General features: G+C 37.0%; 1 protein-coding gene across 5 annotated transcripts in view; it reads right to left on the reverse strand.

Moving 5' to 3' along the window:
* Positions 1–24,922, reverse strand: part of LOC116780155 (cAMP-specific 3',5'-cyclic phosphodiesterase 4D) — a 394,135-nt gene that overhangs the window by 140,178 nt on the left and 229,035 nt on the right. The window contains exon 1 of one of the 5 annotated variants that reach the window (XM_032674706.1): positions 14,910–15,198. The exons of the other annotated variants lie outside the window; for them this stretch is intronic. Coding sequence (XP_032530597.1) covers positions 14,910–14,974 — 65 coding nt within the window. The 5' untranslated portion in view covers positions 14,975–15,198. Of the gene's footprint in view, positions 1–14,909; positions 15,199–24,922 lie in introns of those variants that run through there. 5 annotated transcript variants of the gene reach the window in all.

A 24,922-nucleotide genomic window follows, 5' to 3' on the forward strand; every position in this document is an offset into this window, starting at 1 on the left:
ACTCCCTCTTGCATCCTCTCCACGCTGGTGTGCTGTCTCTGTGCCGGCCATGGAACCACGTGGTGGAAGGAGGGGAGGGCACCTCTCCCCTCCAGGCTCAGGACCTGAAGAAATCCCTGATGCTGGAGTTCCCTTTCCCTATCCTTCAAGACGTCGGAATGGTTCCTCAGATGGAAATGGAACTAGAACTGGGCCGCCCCACACCATGGGGGGAAAGTGTACTGTTTTCCTCTCTGAATTTTTTTCAGTGATAGTTAAAAGTTAAGTAATGAAAACAGGAATTCATTTATATCTGATTTCTTTAGTGCATGACTAAAGTAGCACTGAGTGAAATACTCAGGCAGGTCTTGCTAACAAACTTAGGTGTCAACATATAAGTGCAATTTAATAAGCATAAGTTTTCAGAATATTCATGGGTTTGTACAATTTCAGATATTTCTAAACACATGCTTGAGACATGAAATGTTTGATTAAAACTAAATAAACTCCTCAGGGAGTACTTAAAGTAGAGAAGGAAGAAAGAGAATCTCTGTTTATACATCAAATATTAAAGTTCATACAATTCCCGGACACCTGAGAAAGTGAAATAACCAGTAGTGGGAATATCTCTGTCATTTAAATCTTCATGAACAATTATGTTATGCAGTAATATTTGTGATTGTCTTTATAGTTTGTCCTTTATGGAAAGCTGGATTTAATTTTTTTCCAAGCAGCTGCAATAAAGAATATTTCACAAGAGCTGAATCTGCAACGCTAAGTTTCAGGAAATGGGTCCTTTTCTTTTGCTCCAATGAATACAGTGTTTGAGGCTAATTTAACATCAAAAGAACTAGGAGGTAACTCTGGAACCAGATACTGGTTCTGAGCCACACCGAGATAGTACAGCAGTGTCAAAGAGGTTCAAGCTGCTCTTAAAATTGTTATTCACCAGGATATGGGTTCCTAATTGCCAATGAATATTTAAACTAAAATACAATCTTATTTTGAAGAAAAAGCCCAAATAATACCATGATCAGTATCTGAAATAGGAAAAAAAAAAAAGGGAGACAGCAGAGGGGACAGCTGGCCTGTCTGAATTTTAAAAGAATTACAATGTTTTGCTTTCAATTATAATTAATCATCCAGAACATAACTGCTGGTTAGGAAATCAATCAATTTTAGGTGATGAAGCAAAATGTTCTGAAGACCTACTGGAAACTGAAAAATGCATGCTTCCCATCCATCTAAAACCATGTAATGATACTGGTGGCATAAATACATACCTTTATTTTAATGTTGAAATAAATACTTGTAAGAAAGTTGCAAATGCACAATATCAAGTAGCAAAGTCATACAGTCATCTTACTGACATGGGGGAGCCGGGGGTGGGGTGCAGGGGAAGGAAAGGCATTTCTGTGGTGAAAAAGCTGTTTGGACAAGATGAAAAGCTGTGATGGCTTTACAAAATGTCATTTCCTAGTTATTCATTTCCAGTCTTTTTTGAGAATGGATATTCCAAGGAGAAAAATACATTGCTTCACAGCTGTGAACATCCTGCTTGCCAAAAATGCAAATGTAATTACTATCTGTGAATCAAAGACAAATTATGGCACTGCTGATAAATATGAGTAAGGCCCTAACCCTTGCATGTTCACCCCATCCCTGGAAGTCTTCAGGGCTGAGTTGAACGGAGCTTTCAGTAGTCTGGTCTAGTGGAAGGAAGGTGTCTCTGCCCATGGCAGAGAGGTTGGAGATAGATGATCTTTAAGGTCCTTCCAACCCAAACCATTCTAAGATACTATGGCCTTAGGAGGGGACATAGACCTCTAGGGCTGAAATCCAGATTCATTTGGAAGGGCTACCTGTGTGCATATGTCACAATGAGCACATCAGTTACAAACTGACATATACTAAGAGGATTATAGTGGTGAGAGAACAAAACCTTTTAATAGGCGATTGTGGCATTTGAGTTGCCACAAATGTTAAGACTTTATGAAGATTCAAAGAATGACTCCTAACATTTCTCCAGCTCACGTCTCTGACCCTTAAAGAATGAAAAACATATGTCAGAAATTAAGTCACTGATCATAGTGTTACCAAGCATAAAAACAATGCCTGTGCCAATATCAACTGACTTTATATGTTTTCTCAAATGTCCTTGACCTTACATGGCATCAAATCTAAACCATCATTTTGGTCATACTGAGACCTAGGCAATCATGGATCTTTCCTTAACAGCATAGAATTCAGAGCAGATGGCACTGAGGTGACTGTAATGTCTTTACTAATGTCAAGAGGGACGTTAAAACAAAGATCAAAACAGAAATTAGCTTGGTCAATGTACCCAAGAGGATAAATCAAAAAATAAACTTCTGCAGACTAGAGTGGAAAGGGCACAGCTTCAATATCACTGAGCCAGCCAGCATCATTTTCCAGCTCATTAAATGAAGGGCATCTGAACAGTTTGCTTGAGAACTGACATAGAATAGGTTGAACTTTTTTAAAGTAATTAATTATGCAACTGTAGTGCCTATCACTGATCATTAGCAAGCTTTGAACCATGGGTCCCATTGGCTTTGATCCATGTATTCTCTTATCATGCCTTCCATAAATATTCTAACTTTTAAAAGATCCCTTATGCTTTGTGCATTTCCCCTCAAATGTTGTAATTTCTTCCCCCCTCTGTGTCTAGAGGGGGAATTGATTCTTGTCAGATTTCCTCTATGGGTGGGTACAAATGAAAGATTATTATCACCAGGATTTCTTGTGAAAACAGGTAGCAGCTATAACAGCCTGGTAATCAATTTTACTGTCCTTGGGTTCTAAATCACAGATTACATTTTTTTGTGAAGCTCTGGTAAGTATGTTTTGAACTGTCAGCAACTTAAGGCAGACAAAACTATCAAAGTAGGACTTAAATATAATAAAGAGAGGGAGAAGGTAACAATATAATCACCTATCTGGACACTGACTATCTTCCAGAGTTAGTATACTAGCTGTCAAAATGGACACTGAACAATGAGCAGTAATACTGAAACTCTGGGGGTTTGGGGATACTTAAAGTGATCACAAGCTGCCGAGGAGGGAAACATTACATTTCAAATTTTAAAAGCCTGTTTGCTAAAGAAAAGAACTGAATATTATGAAAGGTGAAATAAAGGTGTATCTACAGTACTGAATACCTTGTGGACAAAATAGCCAAAATGTTCACTATCCAATATAAAAACCAAAGAGCAGCCAGAGTGACTTAAGAAGAATGTTTTTTCCCTTGTCACAGGAAAGGCACACATGTACTACATCATTATCTTATTCATGCAGAGGTTTATACTGCAGAATAAAGATAGAAGTCAGGGAAGCATCACTGTTATCCAATCTGGAGAGAAACAAATCACAATAGTTCCTGATACACACCCAATTTCTCTTTTCAGTCCTGTTCTTAGAAAGAACACAGTCAAGTCTAGTTTGACTTTTTCAGAATCTCTGAAAAATTAAATTGTGAAACAGTGAGTATTAAAGGGTAAATAAACTTAAATTTAGAGAAAAAGGAACAAAAGCCAGAATATAATTCGGGAATGAAAAGCTATAAACCCCCAACTGTATGCTGCTGCAAATAAGCATTTACTTAATTTATAGTGTAGATCTCTTTTCCCATATAAGTGAACAAATAAACAAGATGCCAGGAATGGCTTGAGCAGAGTCTGCTCGAAAGTGCAACCCGTGTTGCATGAATTGTTCAATGCCCAGGTGGTTGAATGACTGGCAAGGGATGAAGTGAATGGTAGGAAATAAAACTATTATAGAATTATACGATACTCCAATTTCAGAATTCAGTACTATTTTAAGGCTGAAGTAATGTAAAATTGAAGGAGACATGAAGAAAACCTGAAACTCATTTGGAAGCACTAATAGCATCTCTCTAAATGTGCCTTTCAGTCTAGCTGCCTACTACAAACTACTTCCAAGCTATGCTTTACAGAGGCATGCTCAAATGCAGCGGTCCTTCTTTAATTGCTTTCACATCACTGAACATGCTTTGAAGAAAACTTATGTTCAAAATGGAAGTGGGTGGAAAAAGAAATGTAGTTCTCCAGCATCAGCAAGGGATTCCTTCAGGCCTTTACTTCCATTTCCAGTCTGAAAGAACTATGGTGATTTTTTCCCCTTTCCATTGATGACCTTCTCAGAGTAACTCTGTGTTTTGGTAGCCAAAAAAGTATGCAGGGATAGCAACAAGGGACTAATATGGCCTCTACTACTGAAAAAGCATCTGCTGATGAGTATACCCAGAACATCTACCCTCAGAGGTACTGATGTTAGTGCTGTTCTTTTGCGACCTGACCTTTTCATTTGTCATAAGTGAACATGTTCCATTTTACTGTTATTGAGTAAGTCAGAGCTAGCTTAAATAGTACTCCTACACTCCTACTGCAAGTGCAGGCCTGCTAACTTTTAAATGTTCATCTTTATTTCATCATATTTCCCTCCACAATCTGGGGCTATTCCTGCTGACAAATTTTTTATGTAGTTTCAGACTTAACAGACTAACAATAATGATAACTGTACACAGAAATTGGACAAAATCTATCCATTATCTGTGCAACAGCATTTCACTCTGTTGAATGTCCTTTCTCTGTAGTTCCTATTTTTTGTACATTTCAACACCAGCAGATAAAAGCATTATCATACCATCTTTATGCAAAGCATGCAAAATAAATATACACATGAATCAAGAATAAGAATTAAATGCACAAAAAAAAAGTTGTTCTAAAAAATAAGTTGCTAACATCACAGTTTCAAAACATGAAAAAACATTTGTTTACAGACCACACAGGGAAGAATAACAGCACAGATTTGCAGAGATGTCTCAACTTGGAGGCCAGGCTCCCCAGTGGTCCCTTTGGGGAAAGCTCAAAATAAAGCTGGGAGCACCTGCCTGTGTTAGGATGTCACTCCTGATTATCTGAACAGCCCTCTAGACTTACACCAATTTGTCTATTGACTATACAAGCATGGATGCTGTGATTGTTTTAAAATGGTGACATTTTAAAAACAAGTAATGTATCTTTTTCTCACCTTTTAATTTTTGAAATTTACACACATTTTTGTGTAATCATTAGATCTTTAATTTTACATGTGAGAGCTGAGAATGTCACATGACTATCTGATCTGGGTTTATATAAAAATTGCTCAAGCTACGCCAAGGGGAAAATAATAGAAGCAGATATATTTTTATGTATGAAAAATACTTGCCTGGAACAAAAGTGAGGATGGGGAAAACAGTATTTATGCATACAGTTTAGTTTAGACACACCTTAGGATGGCATGCAATGATAGCAGAAAGACTACAAAATGTTATGACAAAGGGGTTCACTTATGGAAATGTGATGAACTTCATATGGTCATACAGAACATAAAGAGTACAGGTTCACACTGTAGCTTCTCACACTAAATATGAAGAAATATAATTTCTGAGACCTAAATCAAAATTTTAGTCCACTGGACACACTTGGAAAATACACAGATACAAATGAGGAATCTTCAAGTTATAGTGTATGATATGATACATTTTAAATAGATACATACATTTCCACATTTTAAATAGATACATACATTTCCACAAAAGCACTTTTGATCAAGTTTATGGGCATCACACATCTAAACTGCAAGTACACTAAAAGGATTAAGCTGATTAGAACACCTTCATTTGCCATTGGCAAATCAGTTCTCAAATCAGTCCAGCAGTTTAATTACCATCATCTCCTCAGAGGGTAAGATTGATGGAGAGATAGACAACAGGTTAGCAAAGGCATATAGAGCTTTCGGAAAACTCCATAAAAGAGCTTGGCGAAATAAACACCTGAAGAAAAGTACCAAGATCATGTTTACAGAGCCATTGTACTGTCTACTCTTTTATGTGGACCTGAATCATGGGTCATCTACTGCCACCACCTGCAACTCCTAGAAAGCTTCCATCAACGCTGTCTCCACACAATCCTAAACATCCACTGGTCAGATTATGTGACCAATACATCTGTTCTAGAACAAGCAGCAGTCACAAGTGTAGAGGCCATGCTGATGAGAACACAGCTGCGCTGGGCAGGGCATGTCTCCAGGATGAAGGACCACCGCCTCCCTAAGATCTTGCTTTATGGTGAACTTGCCTCTGGCTGCCGCATGAGAGGAGCCCCAAAGAGAAGATACAAGGACTCCCTGAAACAACATCTCAGCCTTGGCCATATTGATCACCATAACTGGTCTACTCTGGCCTCCAGTCGGGAGGCCTGGAGACACACCATCTATAACGCTGTGGATGCTTTTGAGAACACACGCAGGATCACTCTTGAGGAGAAAAGACAACACAGAAAGAATCGTGCCTTGCAGAATATACCACCTAAGAAATCTTTCTGCTGTGCCTTTTGCAATCGGACGTGCCTGTCTCGTATTGGCCTTTTTAGCCACCAACGTGCTTATAACAAACGTGGGTAGAGCCCTTTCCAAATCTTTGTTCACGAAGCCCAGCCATGATTTGCTGTATTTTTGATATAGCAATAATGGCATCAAATAATATAGAAGATGTTGAACAAGGAAGGATGAAAGCTGCAGTAACACAATAATGCAATTACTCCGTTTCAGGCATAAAGATGTCTATTATATATCTGGAAGTTTTGCAGGCAAAAACTGAAACCAAGTGAGTATTTTTTTTGTGAAATAAAGTTAACATTATGAAAATGTTTTGTTGCAGTCTCTCAAAGGCAAATTTTAATGACATTCAATAGAAGAAGGCTATCCCAAACTCTGTTGGAAAGGAAGATTTAAATGCAAAAAAGGATAGCAAACATGCAAATGAGGGAACTAAAAGTAAAACTAGCTATAGAGTTGGAACCCAATAATAAGGCAAATCTATAGGCTTAGGACAAAAGAAAAATAGATTTTGGCAAAGTCAAGGAGAGATCCCGTATCAAATGAGAGCTCTACTCACAAGCTTTAAATCACTAAATATGGAAATGTCTGAGACAATAAAGATGATTATGAATATAAAGCTCTGAGAATGAAGATGATCTTACAGAATTGATCTCATGTAGGGGATGCTTCAGGGCAGCGGCAACCAAGGATCATAGTGACTGGCTGTTTATTTCTCAATATATACCTCTTGGAAAGAATTTCTGAAAAGTGCTTGCTGTAATCCACTCTGATGTGTGTGTGGGTGGAAGTTGACAGCAGCTATGAGATGTAGTATGACACCAAGTGAAATTAATCATTGGGGTTCAAAAAGCAGCCTATCACTGTGTCAGAGGGTTAATTGGCCTTGATACAGCATCATCCTACTGGCTCCCAGGGCAGTACAGCAAACACCAACATGCAAGTCTTGTCTTGTCCTGTAGGTATGTAGCATCTGTGTCCTTTCTTTGAATCATGTTGTGGGTACATTCTGTTAGTAGAGTCTTATATAATTCAATATGGGAATTCCTTCAAAATTTAGATAACCAACCAATATAATTGCCCCCAATGGAAACTTTTCAAAACCACAAAAATAAATTATGATTATTAAAAGGAATTTAATTTCAGGATTACTTAAAGTTTTTCCATAAAAATAAACTCTTTTCTTTCTAGTCTGACATGAATTTTTATTCAAATAGTTAATTTGAATAATGATTTTAAATTACTGAATTGAAATAAAGCATAATGAAACTACTAAAATGAAATTTTTAATTGATCTCTGCTGAATTTGAGATCTCTGACAAAGAAAAAGTTATGAATGGTTCTGAAACAATCTTCTTCCTTTTCTTAATGCTTAGCACTTTCATAGAAGGGGAAAACTATTTTTTAAATATCTATAGAGAAAACTCTTTTTGACTTAGTGCTTGAAGTTTTGAGTGTATTAGTATTTGATTGCATTTATAACATCACCATTAGGTGCTGTTATAAAACTAGCGAATGAAATGGAGAAGAAACACATTTAAGTCATGAGTTCTTCTCTGCGCTTCTTAATTCCTCAAAAATGAGGTCAGATGAACAAAAACCTCTTTCTGCCCTTTAGCTTCTAAAACTCTGCACTGTTCTGTCTTTTAATAGAAGTTTGCAAAGGTTTCATGATTTTTGATGAAAGAAAAAAATATTTAAAAGGTCATATCATAGTATGCACCTATTTAAGTCATGCATGCACACATCTTCACAGTGTCATCAATATTAACAAATAAAGGAACGCAGAAATGTACTTCTAAGTTTTATAATGTGACTTAAGATACATGCTCTAGTGCATATAAATCTGACTTAAAATCCACTGTAGCTGAAATCTGATGGGAATCACAGTAATGAGGTTGAGACATTTGTGATGCCATTAGAATGATGATGTCACTGCTTAGTGACTTCATGGATTTGAAGTGCTGAGTTCTTTCAGTATTACATTTAGCCTAAATAGCTGGTTTATTCTTGTTGTTGTGTTCTAATACTTTTTATTCTGTACTGGACTTGCCTTGTTTTATATGAATACTCTATTTATATTATAAAATAATGCTAAAACTACTAAATATTAAAGCATATATTCAGCATGCTAGTTGCATTAGAAAGAATTAATCTGGTTAAATGTGCACACTGTAGGTGCCCATATACAAGTTAGATTTCATTTATATATATTATTTATGTTGAGGGAAGCTTAGGCTGATAAAATCAATAACATCAAGAGCACATCTTCCTCTGAGGAGACATCTAAAATATGTGATGTAAATCATATCTGAAAACAGGTACTTCTCTCCAGGAAGAGCTGGAGAGAAGCTCTTCCTGGAGAGAAGTAACTGAGGTTACTAGTTCAGGTATGACAAACATCTGTCTTTATGTGAGGTGGATCCCATCTGTTATGCCTTACACTGTAATTGTGCTTCTCAGAAGAGACAGTAGGAAGAAAGTAACCCCTCATTGTGAAACAAAATACCACCAACTATTTACATGATGTAACGGAAGGCAATAAAAGGCAGAGGATTCCATCAAGGCATCTCAACATTGATCTAGGTTTGGACTACCTTCTTTCGTCAGTTGAACCAGCTGTAAGTGGGATTTGTTCATTTACATTGAGCTGTCAAGTGAACTCCCTAGGAAACCAGCTGCTCTTTCTCTTACACTACACTAGAGACAGACACTGAAGTGCCTCCTCTCCGCTGGCCTTGTGGTCCAGTTACAGAACTATGTCCACAAGCTGATAACTTACAGATGTGCTCAGGAAGAAGTTGTGAGAATGAACTGTGCTGTAAAGACAATTATATTTTCAGGAAAACTGAAAGTGAATTGTTAGTACACTAAAGTGAATGGCAACAACTACACTGTACATCTTTCACATGGTAGGGAAAGAATATTATGTATGTTTATCTGGATGTAACTTGAAAGAAAGTGTCTCTGAAGAAGTGCCTTCTCTTTGCTGGAGTCAAACTTTGTTCAGTTTGGCATGATTTGCAATATTAATTTTTTAAAAAACAAACACTTGTTATTTCAAGACAGCAGTTCTTATCAAAATGTTAAAGTAATTGGATTTTCTGTTGGCAAGTCTAATACTTCAGCTCTAAAACAAACACACAGAGATAGGAATGTACCAAAAGATTGTATGGCCAAGAAAAAACACTAAAAATTATTTAAAATCACTGACTCAACTTGAAATGGCAGTTAAAAGCTAACAGCATGCTGGACATCATCAACCAAGGTGCTGAGAAAAAAAGCAAGCATGTTTTACCACTGTGTAAGAACTTTGGTGTGTTCACATCTTGGGTAATGCCTGCCATCTGGTGTCTGTATTTCAAGGACACAGTGGTGTTTGAGGAAATACAATGAATGGAAACTAAAATGATCAAGGGAGGGGCAGTACCCTTTTTAGAGAAATACAAGAAGGCTACAGTTCTTCAGTTTCTACAGGAAAAGGCTGAGAAGGTTACAACTGAGCTTAACAAAATCATGAAGCTGGTGGATAAGTGAATGCAGACTCTTTCACCAATTGCCACAACGACAGAACTAATTTTAAAGCACAGTAAATAAAGTCCTTTCTTACACAGGCAGAAAGGTTATGGGAAGATGGTTTACCAGCAGATTTTGAAAAGATATCAAGCAAATCCATGGGCAAACAGGTACATAGATAATACAAAAAAGAGAACAGCCAAGGATGAGCCCTATAACATCCCTAATGCAACACTAGTAGACGGTGGGCAATATGATGGGAATGGATTGTTGAAATTGGACAGGCACTCATGTTTCCCTGTTGCTGCATGAGACAACAGAATAACAGGTTGAGAAGGCTATTGGTCAAGCCCAGTAGGACATGCCTCATATTGTTAGAAAATAGACTAGTTGATCACATCAAACTCTACCCTTAATTCACTGACAAAATAGCATTTGTTCCCCTTTCACTTTGTAAAAATAACACTGTTTAACATATCACACTATGCAGGCTTCCTCATTATCACCGACACAATAATTAACAGCATATGCATCACCTTGAGTTTCTGTAGTTGTCATGATTTGAGGCCCATACTGCTTACGAAAGCCTATTTTCCTTAATGAAGTCACCTACAAATTCCATCAAAGTCAGACTTCATGTAGGAAAGGTCATCTGTAGCTTGCCAGTTTTCCTTAGCATCAGAAATCCCACAATTCTGCATGTGATATTTGGTACTTCAATCCCCACCCATGAGTTTGTGTGCTGTGTGGCTTGCATTGAACTATCCCAGTGGACTGTATTCAACACATTCAACTACTAAAAGTGTGATTAGATAGTATGTGAGGTTGTGAACCTGTTTTGTTTAAGATATGGCAAGGGGACAAGTAATATCGCCAACAATGACAACAGGCACTTGGCTCACACAAAAAATCATAATACTGAACAGGAAAAAAGATTGACTCAATAAAGGAATAAAAAAGCTTAACTCTTTTTAACAGCCAAGTGATATGATTGGTGTTAATACTGTTCACAGTTATAATTACAAACATTTACATTCTGTGCCCTCTAGACAAAGACTCCTTCAAGGAATACCCAGGTTTTGCTCTTGATCTCCTCAGCACTCAGATTCCCAGTCTGAAAGGCAGCAGTTAACTTCAAATATAGGTCTAATAACAATAACATAGAGGTATACGCTTCATTCAGTATCATTTATTGTATATATTTGTCATCTTTATACTGGCAATAGGCTTGCTAGCACCAAGGTATTAACTGAGGAGATGAATGGTTTTGGGATGGTCAGTGCTATGGCAGTGTGATGTGGCCATAGCTTTTTACTGTCACACATGAGTACCAAAAGACTGGGTCACAGTCATGGCAGAGTTCCACTTAATGATACTTTTAAGTCAGGAAGCCAGTGCAGCTACCTCAGGTCAGCACAGCTGATGTCTACAATTCTGTCCTAACACTTCTGCTCCAGAAACTGATGTCAAGCCAAAAGTATTTTATTGTCTCCATTCAACAAGACTTCTATTTAGCATCACTCTTGTGATCCACATATTAAGGGTACAGTCATAAAAAGTTCATGCCATAGATCAGTTTTGTTCCACTCATCTATAAATGTGTTATAGACTGAGAAATTCATACTGGACAACATCCTTCAGTAATTTCCAATATACTGAACTTCATGATACAGCAGACGAGCAATATCACCCACTTCTGGAGGTAAATAAGGACAGAGGCAGTGTTCTACATAATACCATAGCCTCAATCATTTAACACCTTTGCTCTCAGGGGCACTGGAGAGGCTGGGATGTGCCCTTTGCAGATCAACCAATCCTATGTTCCAAAAACCGGAAAAGCTTGAATTGGCAGACATTAAAAAAAATAAATAAAACCCAATAATACCAACCTACAAAGTAAACAGGTAACTCTAGACACACCATGCAGAAAAGCTGACAATATTCCTGAGGCTTACAAACTTTTTGGGCTAGTTATATGTATCATGAAAAACAAAAGAAGTTCTAATATCTGATCAGCTGCCTCACTTCTAGCCAGTAAGATGCTGTCCAACAACCAGAAACCCTTATCTGCTTGCTTGACCTGCCAGCAGTTAATAATTTCAACTTCTAAAATTTTAATTCAGAATAATAATAGAATAACTAGAATAGTATCTTTTTTAAGTTCAAAATTTTCTTTATCCAAATAGGAAAAAAAATCACCAGAGAATTACGACATTTTCTGTAGAACACTGCTGCTCTACTCTTCACTGGCAAATTGTTAAGTGGAATCTTATTCTCATTTCAATTAATGTACTCCTGTCTCAGCCAAAGTTTTACCTTACCATGAGTTTCCTTACTTCCTTGTTATTTCTTCTCTGGAATAAAAAGATGTATCAATTGTCTGAGTTGAAAAGTTTGCACCATCATTTATCCGTCCTGGACTATTTTCCAGAAATGTTCTAATTTAAAACCACACTTCGCAATCACTCCTGAAGTGAGGAATATAACATTAGGATCAATTTTCCAAGGTACCTCAGAAAGAGAAGGTTTGCCTACAGACTCTACTGTCATGCTAAACAGCAGCCATCCTAAACCCAGCCAACTTTACAAAGGGATGCATCAGCACAGCCTGGGCTCACCTGCATCTGCTCAAAGCCACCTGGTGTGCCCATCACAGCACATCAGCAGTGGAGATACCCTTTGGATGCTTTGCAATATTGATACTAAAAAGAATATCATGCTTTTACTACATACCCTGAACTGACTGTATCTTTTGGACAGAGATTGAGTGTGATTTCAAGGCAACTAGAACAACTGTCTTTTCTTTACGTCTTTCCTGTCCTCTCACTTATCTCTATGTGTTGGGAGTCTCTGTGTGTTTCTGCTCTTTATGGGAAGTTTGTTCACATGGGAAACTATAGTGGAAAGTTATCCTGGGATAATTTTCCTCAAACCCTTGGAAGAGGCGTATCTATACTTTAAAACAGTCCTGTCACTATAGTCCCTGTGTCTTGAGACCCACAAATTCCCAGGTCATCTTCTCACATTCTCCCATTTTTTCCTTCCTGCACCCCTGCTACTCTAACACACAGGAGGATCACTATGTTAACAGACACCGAAAGGAGAAGTCTGTGGTACAGCTTTCACTATCTCCTGGCCTGAACATCTATCAGTGCTCCTCATTTAATCATGTTACTTGTCCCTGAGCGTTAATACTGTAGTGAAACTACAGTGTTGTTATTCTGTCCCAGAGAACTGCAGGAAGTGGTACTGATCTATGGGTAGAAACCCACAGACTCTGATGATTAAGCACACCAAGCAAAGTCATGCTGGTGATTTGGAAACTGGTCTGCTCAGGCCCACCTCAAAGGTTGGGTTGGGTTGGGTTGGGTGGGGTGGGCTGGCCTAGAACCGCCACCTTCCCAGCAGCAGCCAGGAGTTGAGCTCAGTGTGGGCGGCCAGCGGCTCCCTCCCATTCTCTCCTTCCTCTGCACTCCATTTTCCCTCTGCTTGGGGCAGGGCTTGCCTGGCTCTGCTCCACACCACCAGGGAACAGCATGTACCTTGTCCAGTCAGCCTCCAAGGATCACCCTGAGAGCCACCTCTGAGCTCAGACAGTGTTCCCAAACAGCAGAGTAGCAAAGGACTCCCAGTTTACAACTAGCAGAACAGGTATTCTCAGCTACCAGATTAGCATTATACCCTAAGGCAACAACAACAAAAGGGAGGCAGGCAGAGACTTCAGACACAATACTCGGTGGACAAATCAACCTGCAAGTATCAATTCCAACGATTTTTTTCTTTGATTTTTTTTTTCTTTTTTTTCCTGCAAGAATTAAGGGAAGCAGTCAACAAAGAAATAATTGAAAGGCAGAAGAATTAATCAAAGGTACTGATTTATTTGCACAATTGTACGTAATAGCTAAGGTATGTATGTTTTAGCTTACTTCCTTGGAGACACCCTGCAGAATATAACTTTACCAATACATAGTTCACCAACAGGGTATTGCATTTTAATATAAAGCCACTACTTACTGCAGTTATTTCAGCCAAACTCTGCCTTAGCAGTTTCTGAGAATAACTAGGATCCTTCTTTAGCTTGAGTAGTGTACTTATTTTCTTATCACACAGCAACATATATGCCATTGATTTCTAAACCAAAGCTATGTTTTAAACTACATCATTTTATAGCAGTTAAATATAGCTCTGAAGAGTTAGTCTATTATGTGTTTATTAAAATGATGGTGGCTTTATTAAAAACACAGAGAGACGGAAAAATTGTAGGAGACATTAAAAGGGTAAAGGGAATTTATTTCACATACTGAATAGCAACCTGTCCTGTCAGTGCCTATTAAGCTTTAAAAAGCAAAGAATAAGTATCCAAAAACCAGAACTTTGTTGATTGCTAACTGAAAAAAATCTGCAAGAAAATCATACAGATTGATCAGTATTACATGCTGCTTCTACTCCTCTGAGCCACAGAGAGGAGGAGAAACACATGAAGCATAAAACAGCACAGTCTTACGCATGCTGCTGCAAAGTCTGTTTCTTCCCAGGGCACATCTCTACCAGTCAGTCTATTTATGCAGCAAAACTACATGTAAGTATCCCAAAATAGCTCACAAAAACTTTAGTTTCATTTTACTCTCCAGCCTCCAGAAATGCAAGCTTTATATTATAATTTTGCTTCCTTAAAAAAGTCTAGTGAAGATTTTTAGAAGGTACTTGTAAGTGAAAGGACTAAACCTTAATACTGAATGGGAAAAAAATATAAGCAATGTGTTTAAAAAAAGTATGTAATGGGTTCTCTGCTTAAAAATTATATATAGTGTATTATAAAATAAAAAGCTACCTAATTTTACTCCTTACTAATAACTGTGAAATTCAGCAGCTGAACATCTTCAATAACCATGCAAAATCTATCAAGTCAAAATTAAAGCCTGTGACTTTCTTGGGACATATCTGTGTGTCATAATAGGAGGGAGAGCCTGAAAGAAACAAACCAAACACATTACCACATTGTGTCGGCAGTCCTTAAGGAGCTGGTAGATCGAGATCTTGGCTTCATAACAATGCTCATTTTGAAAAATTCCTTCAGTATTTCTAGCAGTCAAACTTCAGTTGTCCTTAAAAAGCTTATTCTCAAAGTACTCCATTTCAAAGCATTTTTAAAAATCCTCTTCTTTTTAAAGCCCTTCAAATCCGTCTCCTGTAAAAACCCAGGATGTGAAGGAAGAATTCTAACACACTGCAACTCCTTCCTTTTTCATGCTGAGTTTACTCTAGCACTGTGCTCTTCGGAAATGACACTGCTTTTCTCTTCTGTCTTGTATTGCCCTGGGAGGAACTACTCTATTTTGAATCTGTTCTCCCTGCAGGTCACATGGGAGTGAAGGCAGCTGAAAAAAGTCTCTATCTCTTCCTTGCAGTTTGATAACAACAGGTTTAAAGGTCAATAACATTTAAAAGAAAAAACAAACCCACAATATTGATGGATAATAAATAAAAGGAAAATATGAATGTCAGTTACAGTAACATTTGTGAGTTTGCAGGGAAATTCCAATTAGAGACATGCTAGGTAAATTAGTCTCTGTGGAGTAAAGAAAGGACCAAAGATTTCTTCATTCCAAATTAACTAAAAGCCTTATGCAGAAATGTAATTCTTCCTTTTCTTTTTCTCCTAACACTTGCCTGGATACTGTGAATAAGTACTATTTTCTAACTTTACAAAACAGAAAGTATTCCCTGTCTGAAAAACATTGAGAACACTTGGGGAAAGTTAAGCAAAAATGAAATTCCTTGTTGACTGTTAAAGTCAAACACACATACAGTGATTGTTATAAATCACTGAAGGACCTTAATTTAAGAACCATAATAGGATGTCCTCTCTACTGTACTGCAGAAAGAGATCTTTTCCTGTTACAATAAGTAAATTAATTGATTATGCTTTACAAAAAACCCTTGTAATTATAATTTCTAGCTAAAAAACTTAAACATAAATGTTTTGGGAGTTAATTCCTATGTTAGCATATTTGGCAGGTTCAGCATTAGAAGAGGAAAAATGCAGAGAACTAGACAGGGAATATAATGTTTAATTTATACATTTTGAATTTGCTCTGAACTATGTTGGTTTTAAACTGAAAGAGCAAATTTATTGCTGAACAAGCGGTTACATGCGTAACAGCCATTCCTTTGTACAGTCTCTACAAGTGTTGCAGTGTGTTAGTTTTGAAGGTAGTGCAGCTAGGTTAATAATGAAAGCAAGCACTAAAAATTGTATTTATAAAATTTAAATAGACTTGGCAAATGGAAAATACGATAAACAGGCTACACATCAAAATATCAAACAATTCATCAAATAGGAATGTGCGTAAAGTGTGTAAGGCTCTCTATAACCCTTGCACTTTATTTTATAACAGTACAATAAAATACATTAGCAACTACACTGTATATCACCAGGAAAGATCCTAACTGCTCTGGAGGCTTTTGCCAGTGATCTGCATATAAAGTGTTCCACAACAGCAGAAGGAATGTTAATAAGCTTTATTGCTAAGCATTCTGTTCTTCATGTTTTCTGGCACCTATCTCTCAAATATTACCTAGTGACTAGCACAGGACCTTTTGTAAGAGTCTCATGGAATCAAAATGTTAACTTCAAAGAGTGGAAAAAGCATCTGTGATAAATTTAGCTCAAAGGGTCATACAGTCATGAGACCTTTAGTAACAGTTGGGTCTGTTACTGTGCCGGTCACACATCTATAGAAGTACACATAAATCAGGCACCGTGTCGTGAAATTTTTTAATCCTTTAACAGATTGAATAGGTTATGAAGAAAAGCCAAACCCCAAAAAATCAGATAAAATAGAGGTGCTGGGCTATTACAAAATAGCTGGCCATTTTAAAGCTGATTTTTTTAAGTTTATCTGATTATTTATTATTTATAAATATAAACATTTTTCCTACACCAATGAAGGAATACAAAATGAAGGAAAACAAACCTTTTGCTTAAGTGATTTCAAAATACCATACTGTAATGGAATATTCAAAAACTATTTCTGCTGTGCCACAAAGTAAATATCTCAGGATGATTTGTTCTCAACAGCATAACAGTCAAGATGATGCCTTTTACTCCTAGTTAACAGATATTTAGGTAGAACTATACTGTAGCATATTTAGATACTAAATATTACTATACAATAGGAATACACTCTAATTTCAAGTACTTAAATAATTAAGGCAGTGTTTTTAAATGCAGATTCAGAAAAAGGTTCTCATGGAGTTGCAGATCTCCATCTCACTAAGTAAATACTAACACCTATTGTGAACACGCTTTCTTTTTTAGTCTCCATCCTCAGCTCCTTAAAAATAAACTCCTGCCATCCAAGTGCTTACTAACTTCAACTATTTTGAAATGTATATTAAGCAGATACACTCCAAGCGGCCAATTCAGAGCCTGTCCTCAGGTAGCAACCTTAGAAGCATAGGCTTCCTACAAAAAAAAAGGAGTCTATCACTAGGAAGGAGAGCTCGTAGCCTTCCAGGGAATGTTAGTTTTATCTGAAATTCATAAATTGACTTTGGTGAAGATAAAAAAAAAAAAAAGTCAATCAAAAAAATCTCTTAATAGTCAGTATGAGAAAGGGAACCTTTTGTCCAAAGAAGTTTCTAGAGAACCCATTCGGCCAACTTTGGCAGTTAACAATAGCTTCTAATTCATACCTAAAACCTCTTGTGCTAACATGAACATCAATAGCAGTTTTGTCTTAAGTTTTAAATAAATATAAGAGCATATTAGTCCATTGTGCTTATAGAAGATGATGCAGGATTTATTTTAGTGTTTGATATGGGGACAATTATAAAAACTCTCAATTTCTCATAATTTGAGGAATTAAGAGAGAGAAAAATTAAGGGAAATTAAGAGAATAAACAGAGGAATAGCCATTGTTTAAATAGTTGATTTGTACATGTAATTCTGTAAGTTGAACAAAAACAATTTATTTTTTATGGTGGCAGGAAAAAGGCTTTGGAGTGGAGGTCTTTTTGGATTGCCTTCACAGTTAAGGCAAAAGCTGACTGTATAATGAAAAAAAAGCAAGAAAAGATTTTAAATTAATGAAAATACTAAAAGATGAAGCTATTTGGTACTGTTAAATACACTATTATAAAAGCAGCAAGAAAAGCTACACTATTCTTTATCTGCATATATTGTCACTGGAATGAGGATTTGACTGTATACTTAAACTGTCTAAGGAAAAAAAGATACAAAAATAATTATAACACCAATACTAAAAAGTGTGCAGGATTCAACTTTGAGGATGCTTACATACTAGTTATTTATCTTCAAATTAGTAACTAATTGAATTAAACCAGTGTTACATTGCACAAAATTGAAAATTAAAATGAATTGCAAAAAGCATGGCTTAGGGAATGAGGCACAGGACTGCCTGTTCTGTTCCATGGCTGGGAACATCTTTGTCTTGAGGGTATGGAAAATTTGCTTAAACGTTGAGTTTTGTCTTCCTTGTTTGTAAAACAGGGATAACCCATACCCTGCTGCTTGAAAAGCACTTGGATATCAAAGAACTGAAAACATGCAATAGGTGGCAGGTTATTATTGCTGTTGTTGTGCACAAGCTGAAGAAATGGATTCACAGTCTCAAGCCTTCAGATGTAAATAAGGAATGGGCTCCTAAGTGTGTTGTTTGGAATACACATTAGAAAATGAAAGCTATAAAAAATCTGCTGCCTTTTGATATGCAATCTTAGTTTCATTATGATCTTTTTCAGGTAGGATTACTAAAATATTTTTAAAAATTTGGAGCTGGGCTCATTCACTCAGGACTGTCCCTGTTATTGTTTAGCTACTATTGCATCTGCTCATTCACAGTCTGCATCTTTCTTTTCTTCATATATACTTTCCAGCTTACACAGTAATGGAAGTATACTTTTCAACATATAAAGAATATGCACTGAAACCTGAACCCAACCTTTCTAATCTCTAGGAGCACATATTCCACAGTAGGAAACATTTTCTCACAAACTAAGAACCATAGCAGTTGGTTTTGGAAACTGTGAGTTGCACAGCTCATTCTAGTTCATTGATAGCACTAGATTATGCTCTTATGTCCTGTACTGCAGAACAAAAGGAAGGACAGAAAAGATTAACAAGATGCTCTTGTATTACCTGCATGGGTGGGTCTGAGAAGTAGTAATGGATGTGTAGGGTCAGAAGATGTCTTTCAAAAACAAGCATTAAATCAGAGAATTAGAGAAGTAAATTTTTGACCCACCTGAAGATTTTACCATTGCTCAACATAGCAAATTATTTTAAAAGTGTCCTTTGGTAGGGTTGTAATTCCAGAGAAATAAACTCTGCCATTCACAACTAGGTAACAGGAGGGAAAAGGTATACATAACTGCATAAGTAAAAGAATTACAAAATGTAATAATAACTACAGCACAGAATTCTTTAGAATGGAAAAAGGCAAACCAAAAGGCACAGAAGAATTGCAACATATGTCACTAGTGTTTCCTTTCTATATCTACTTAGCTACATGGATTGAGCTACCCAATTTAAGAATAAATATGGTTTATTTGCTCAGTGGTTGCAGTGTAAATAAAGTTACTATGTGCTCTACAAAGGCTTTACCCAGAATCAAATGTGCAAAACTCCTCACAGGTGGAATAACAAAGAGAGCCCACTGTGAGAATACTCTATTCTAACATGATGCCTGGTCTGAAAATGCTTGATCTTTGAAACTGTCAGGTGTTGCTGCCTGAGCTGTACCATAAGCAGTAGAGGAGACATGTCTCAGAGATAGGCCTTATATGGTGCCTCACTCCCTGACATAGTTAAGTTCTTGATATATGCCAGGCTGAAAACATGTCCTTCTGCCTTTATTCCAGCCTAATTCTCATTTGATGTAATCGGTTTTTTTATTAATATTAGCAGTCTCAATATTAACTGATCATTGCTGGTCCACATAGACTCGGACGCAGAAATAAAGATAGTATCTGTGTAAAACTTCATTGCTAGAGACACAAAAGAAAAAAAACCCCACAACTTTTTTTTCTGACAAACACTATATTCTAGGCAAACTGTAAACTCATGCTATCAGCTATGGCTGTGGTCTATAGTTACATCTATGATTAACGTTAGAATAAATGATGCCAACTAATGTTGGATTAATACTGCATAACAGTGAATAGCCTAAAATTACTAGCCCTCTGGAAGATGTTGAACTTGAGCTGAGCTAAGACTGCCTAGTGTGTCAGGCTGTGTTTCTCTTTTTTTAAAATAAAAGTAAAAAATCCCCCCAGATACTCAACCATGGGTGTACCTATATATATATATGTATGTGTGTGTGTGCATATATATATATATGTGTATATATATGAACACATAGATATACAAAAATATGGTTTGCATTATAAAAACATGGTTTTTTTGTCATCTCTAATGGGCATACTGCAATAATTACAGCACTAATTACACGGTTAAAAGGAAAATCTATCAATGTTTCCATCAGACCTTCTGTTTTTCAACTATTAACTCCCCACAAACTTGAACTGCAATTTCTTAGCTAAATAGTTGCTTAAAGAATAAATATTGTGGCTCATACTTAACTTAGTGGGGAGTTAAGCAGTAGCTATGTTTTCTAAGAGTAATATGTCAGTCTTTTAGACTAAAAGAAAGGTAAACAGTAACCTTTTTTCCCTTTTGTTAATGAAGCAGTGGCTGCTAGGAAAAGCAAGAGAGAGCTGTATTCCTTTTACAAATATTTCATAATTAGAGCTGGTTCTGGACAAAATTACTGTTAAGTGTCAGGAACACCAATTGAGAACAATGATATTTTGTAAGATGTACCCTCTTCCATCATCATCTTGTTCAGAAGAATTGGACAGTTCTGCTGACTATCAATCTCTGATTAAGGAGAGAAGGCTGGAACACACTCAGGAATACCACCATTCCAAGACTACTTGTTTATTTCAAGAATGCAAAATAGATCACCAGTTCAAGAAGATAAAAGTTGTATGTTCAACCTGAAAATTTTAACACAGGCTTAAATTTTAATTATGTTAGCTAATCTTTTATACTAAAGTTCTTTTTTTTCCTAACCTTTTCTTGTATAGAACAAAACTCTAACATTATCAGCAAAACAGCATTCCCATACTCTAAACTGAATGTTTTTGTGACATTTTGTCTTTTTGGAAGTAGTGAAGCAATCAACATTCACTATCAGAAAGTCTTCCTGAAAGCAAATCTGAGGTGGGACATTTACATTAGTGTAAGAGCACAGTTCTCCACAAAACAGAAGAGTGTATTTCTCCATGTTCTTCATTGGAAACTTGGCATCCACAGGTATGGGACCATGAGTCAGACGCGGATAAGACTCTTGTTTGGTAGAATGGCATACTTCTAAGTCCTTCAGAAAAATGTCAGGAACTACAATTAAATCTAAATTATTCATTATGCTACAAAGCCTTTATTGAAGAGGAACTACACCTCTATAACATTTTTGTTTCAAAAATTGTTATAAAATTTGCTATTCTTCTTCCACTCCTATTTGTTTTTGAGATATGGAAAACTCCAAAGGTTTAATGTGACTGGTACAGGGAGAAGAAAGAAAAAAACAAGCACTTCATACGAACACTCAGAAGTACAAAATGTGTTTGATTTTTAACATGAAACTGCCAACCTCAAAACTGTAATTAAAGGATAAAAAAAGCTATGTATTTAAAAACGTGGCAAGTTACTGGAGAGCATTCTATGAGAACAAATGAAGGTTAAACTTGTCATGAATTATTCACAGAGTTTATCAAGGTACATTAAGAAAGAAGTCTTCTCACTAGTCTTGAGGTGTCAGAGGGCTGCTTGCTGATTTAAACTGGTCAGCTACTCTCCTGCTATAGACAATTCTGATAGGCACTCGCTGGGGTAGTCTGTTTCCATGATTCAGACATCTATTTTAAGACAGACAGAACTGCTCCTCTCAGCTGTCTGTCTTATCTCTCTGTGGACTATGACTCCCTGCCTATATTACATTATAAACCTAGATTTTGGGCGATTCAAATGTACTTGATAAATGCTATGGTACCAGCATAAAACCTGTAAGTTTATATAACATGGAGGTTGGGGTTTTTTTGCCACTTCACTCTCTTACTTGTAGCAGTTGAACTGAATGTAGATAGGATTAAAAATTTTCTTTTCATAGAAATGTAAATTTCAGATATTTCCTGTTTGGCCTCACGTCTTATCATATTTGGATTCTGTGAGAGATGAACAATGCCAAGATTTCACAGCCTCAGTCCACATCTAATCTAATAATTACTGTGGTTCAAAAAAGCTACACCTCTTAACTCTCACATCTTTCTCCCCCGAAGGGGGACAAGCAAAGTCATAAAAAGGAATATGAATATATATAGTACATCGACTACCACTGAAAACTCAGGTAAGACCTACTTCTCCTGATTTACTCAGACAACTGGAGGCAGAGATACTAATTGATTCTAAATTGCTTCCCAGTTTAGGACTAATTTATTAGTTCTGTCTGAACTCTTTATTCCATATTTATATGTTTGAATTTTCTTTTATTAAACAAGGTACCAGACATGAGAAAAACATGTTGCGGTATATATCCTAAAGAAAGTCACAGTGACACTGACTGTACATACTGGCAGAGATGACAGTAGCCAGAAACTTCATATTGTTGTGGAAGTATAAATTGCATAAATTGGATGCAAGCATTTCATTATTGCCAATGCAGTGCCACATTGGACATGGACATTGTGCATCTTTCCTCTTTGCCATTCTATGAATGAAAGATACTTTGTGTGTCATCTAACATGTCACAGTTTAGCCTATTATATGGATCTCCATAGAGGCATGTTTATATGTAGGACAGCAATTCTGAAAGTAGCAAAGTTCTTTTTATAGTTAGCTACTGTTTTACTTTCACATACTCTAATGATAGCCTTCTAATATAACAAATCAATCTGTTCTTTTTTTCTTGATGCTCTCCTTCAGTACTTGATTAGCAAAACCACCTCTATTTTTAACAGTGAATTCAATCCAGCTAACTTTGTTCTAGATGTCTGCTGCCATGTTAAATGCAGAACAGAAAATCTTACTTTAATTAAAGTAAGAAGAAAGACATCAAGTCTTTCCTGACTTACGGTGTTCTTTTTTTAATTAAAGGGTGTTCATCCACTTTACAACATATTTCCTTAAAGAAAAATAATAACAGAAATACAGAATGGCTTGGGTTAGAAAAGGCCTGAAATACCATCTAGTTTCAACTCGCCTGTCATTGTCAGGGACACCTTCCACTGGACCAAGCTACTCAGAGCTGCATCCAACCTGTCCTTGAACAAAGCCAGGAATGGAGGCATCTAAACTTCTCTGTGCAACCTATTCCAGTGTCTCGCCACCCTCTGAATAAAGAATTTCTTCCTAACATCTAATCTAAATTTCTCCCTTCTTTAGCTTAAAACCATTCCCCCTTGTTATATCACTATCTGCCACTGTAAAAAGTTACTCTCCCTCTTTTTTTCTAATTCCCTTTTGGCACTAGAAGGCTGCAATGTGCTCTTCCCAGAGCCTTCTCTTCTCCAGGCTGAACAATCCCAACTCTTTCAACCTGTCTTCAAACTGGAGATGCTCCAGCCCCCTAATCATCTTGATGGCTCTCCTCTGGACTCAGTCCAACAGGTCCACATCTTTCCTCTGCTGAGGACCCCAGAACTGGACACAGTAATTCAGGTGGGGTCTTATAAGGGCTGAGCAGAGGGGCAGAATCACCTCCCTCAACCTCCTGGACATGCTGGTTTTGATGCAGTCCAGGACACAATTGGCTTTCTGGGCTATAAGTGTGCACTCCAGACTCATGTCCAGCTTTTCATCCATGAGAACCCCAAAGTTGTTCTTGGCAGGGCTTCTCTCAATGAGTTCTTCTCCCAGTCTGTACTCATGTCTGGGATTGCTCTGACACAGGTGCAGTACCTTGCACTTGGACTTCTTGAACTTCCGGAGGTTCTCATGGACTCAGTTCTCAAGCTTGTTCAGATCCCCCTGGATGTCATCCCATCATTCTGTTGTGTTGACTGCGTACCACTCAGCTTTATGTCATCTGCAAACTTGCTAAGGGGGCACTCAATCCCACTGTCTGTGTCATTGATAAAGATATTAAAGAGCCCCAGTCTCAAGACAGAGCCTTAAGGGACACCATTCGTCAACAGCCTCTACCTGGACATGGAGTCATTAATCACAACTCTCTGTCTGCATCCATACAGCCAGTTCCTTATCCACTAAATAGTCCACCCTTAAAATCCAAGTTTCTCAAGTTTGGAGTTAATGATACTACATGGGACTGTATCAAAAGCCCTACAGAAGTCCAGGTAGATGACACTGCTGGTCTTCCCTTGTTGAGCATTGCAGTCCACCACAGAAGGGCTCCAAAACTGGCCAGGATCAATTTGGCCTTAGTGAAGCCATACTGGTTGTCTTGTATCACCTCTTTCTCTTGTATGTATCTTAACATTGCTTCCATGAGGATCTGTTTTATGATCTTCCCAGGCACAGAAATGAGGCTTACTGGTTTGTACTGACCTGAGTCTGTACAATTGCAATGGCAAGCCCTATCTGTTCATTTCCCTTCTGAGAATTATATGTCTGCAAGTCTATCACTGATGTACTACTTCAGATATTTTTCAATTACAACAAAGAGCAGTCCAAATTAAGAGGCCTGAACTTAACTCCCTTCTTTTCTTAAAAAAGAGCACCTACAAAATAATAACCAGGTACCTCTCAACACAATGAAACCTAAATATTAAACTGTCACTTCTTTAGAGAAATAAGAAACTGTTTTCTCTATTTTATAAATCAAACAACTACTTGAAAGTAATAGTTCCTCTAATAAGTTTTCCTTTAGAGGAATATGCTTTTTCAAATATTATTACCTTTGTCATGGTAGCTTTTTAGACAAGTCAGATTTATACATTTTTCATAAGAAGGTCTACATGGTTGTGA

This window comes from Chiroxiphia lanceolata, chromosome Z (genome assembly GCF_009829145.1).
Source record: "Chiroxiphia lanceolata isolate bChiLan1 chromosome Z, bChiLan1.pri, whole genome shotgun sequence".
Taxonomy (NCBI): domain Eukaryota; kingdom Metazoa; phylum Chordata; class Aves; order Passeriformes; family Pipridae; genus Chiroxiphia; species Chiroxiphia lanceolata.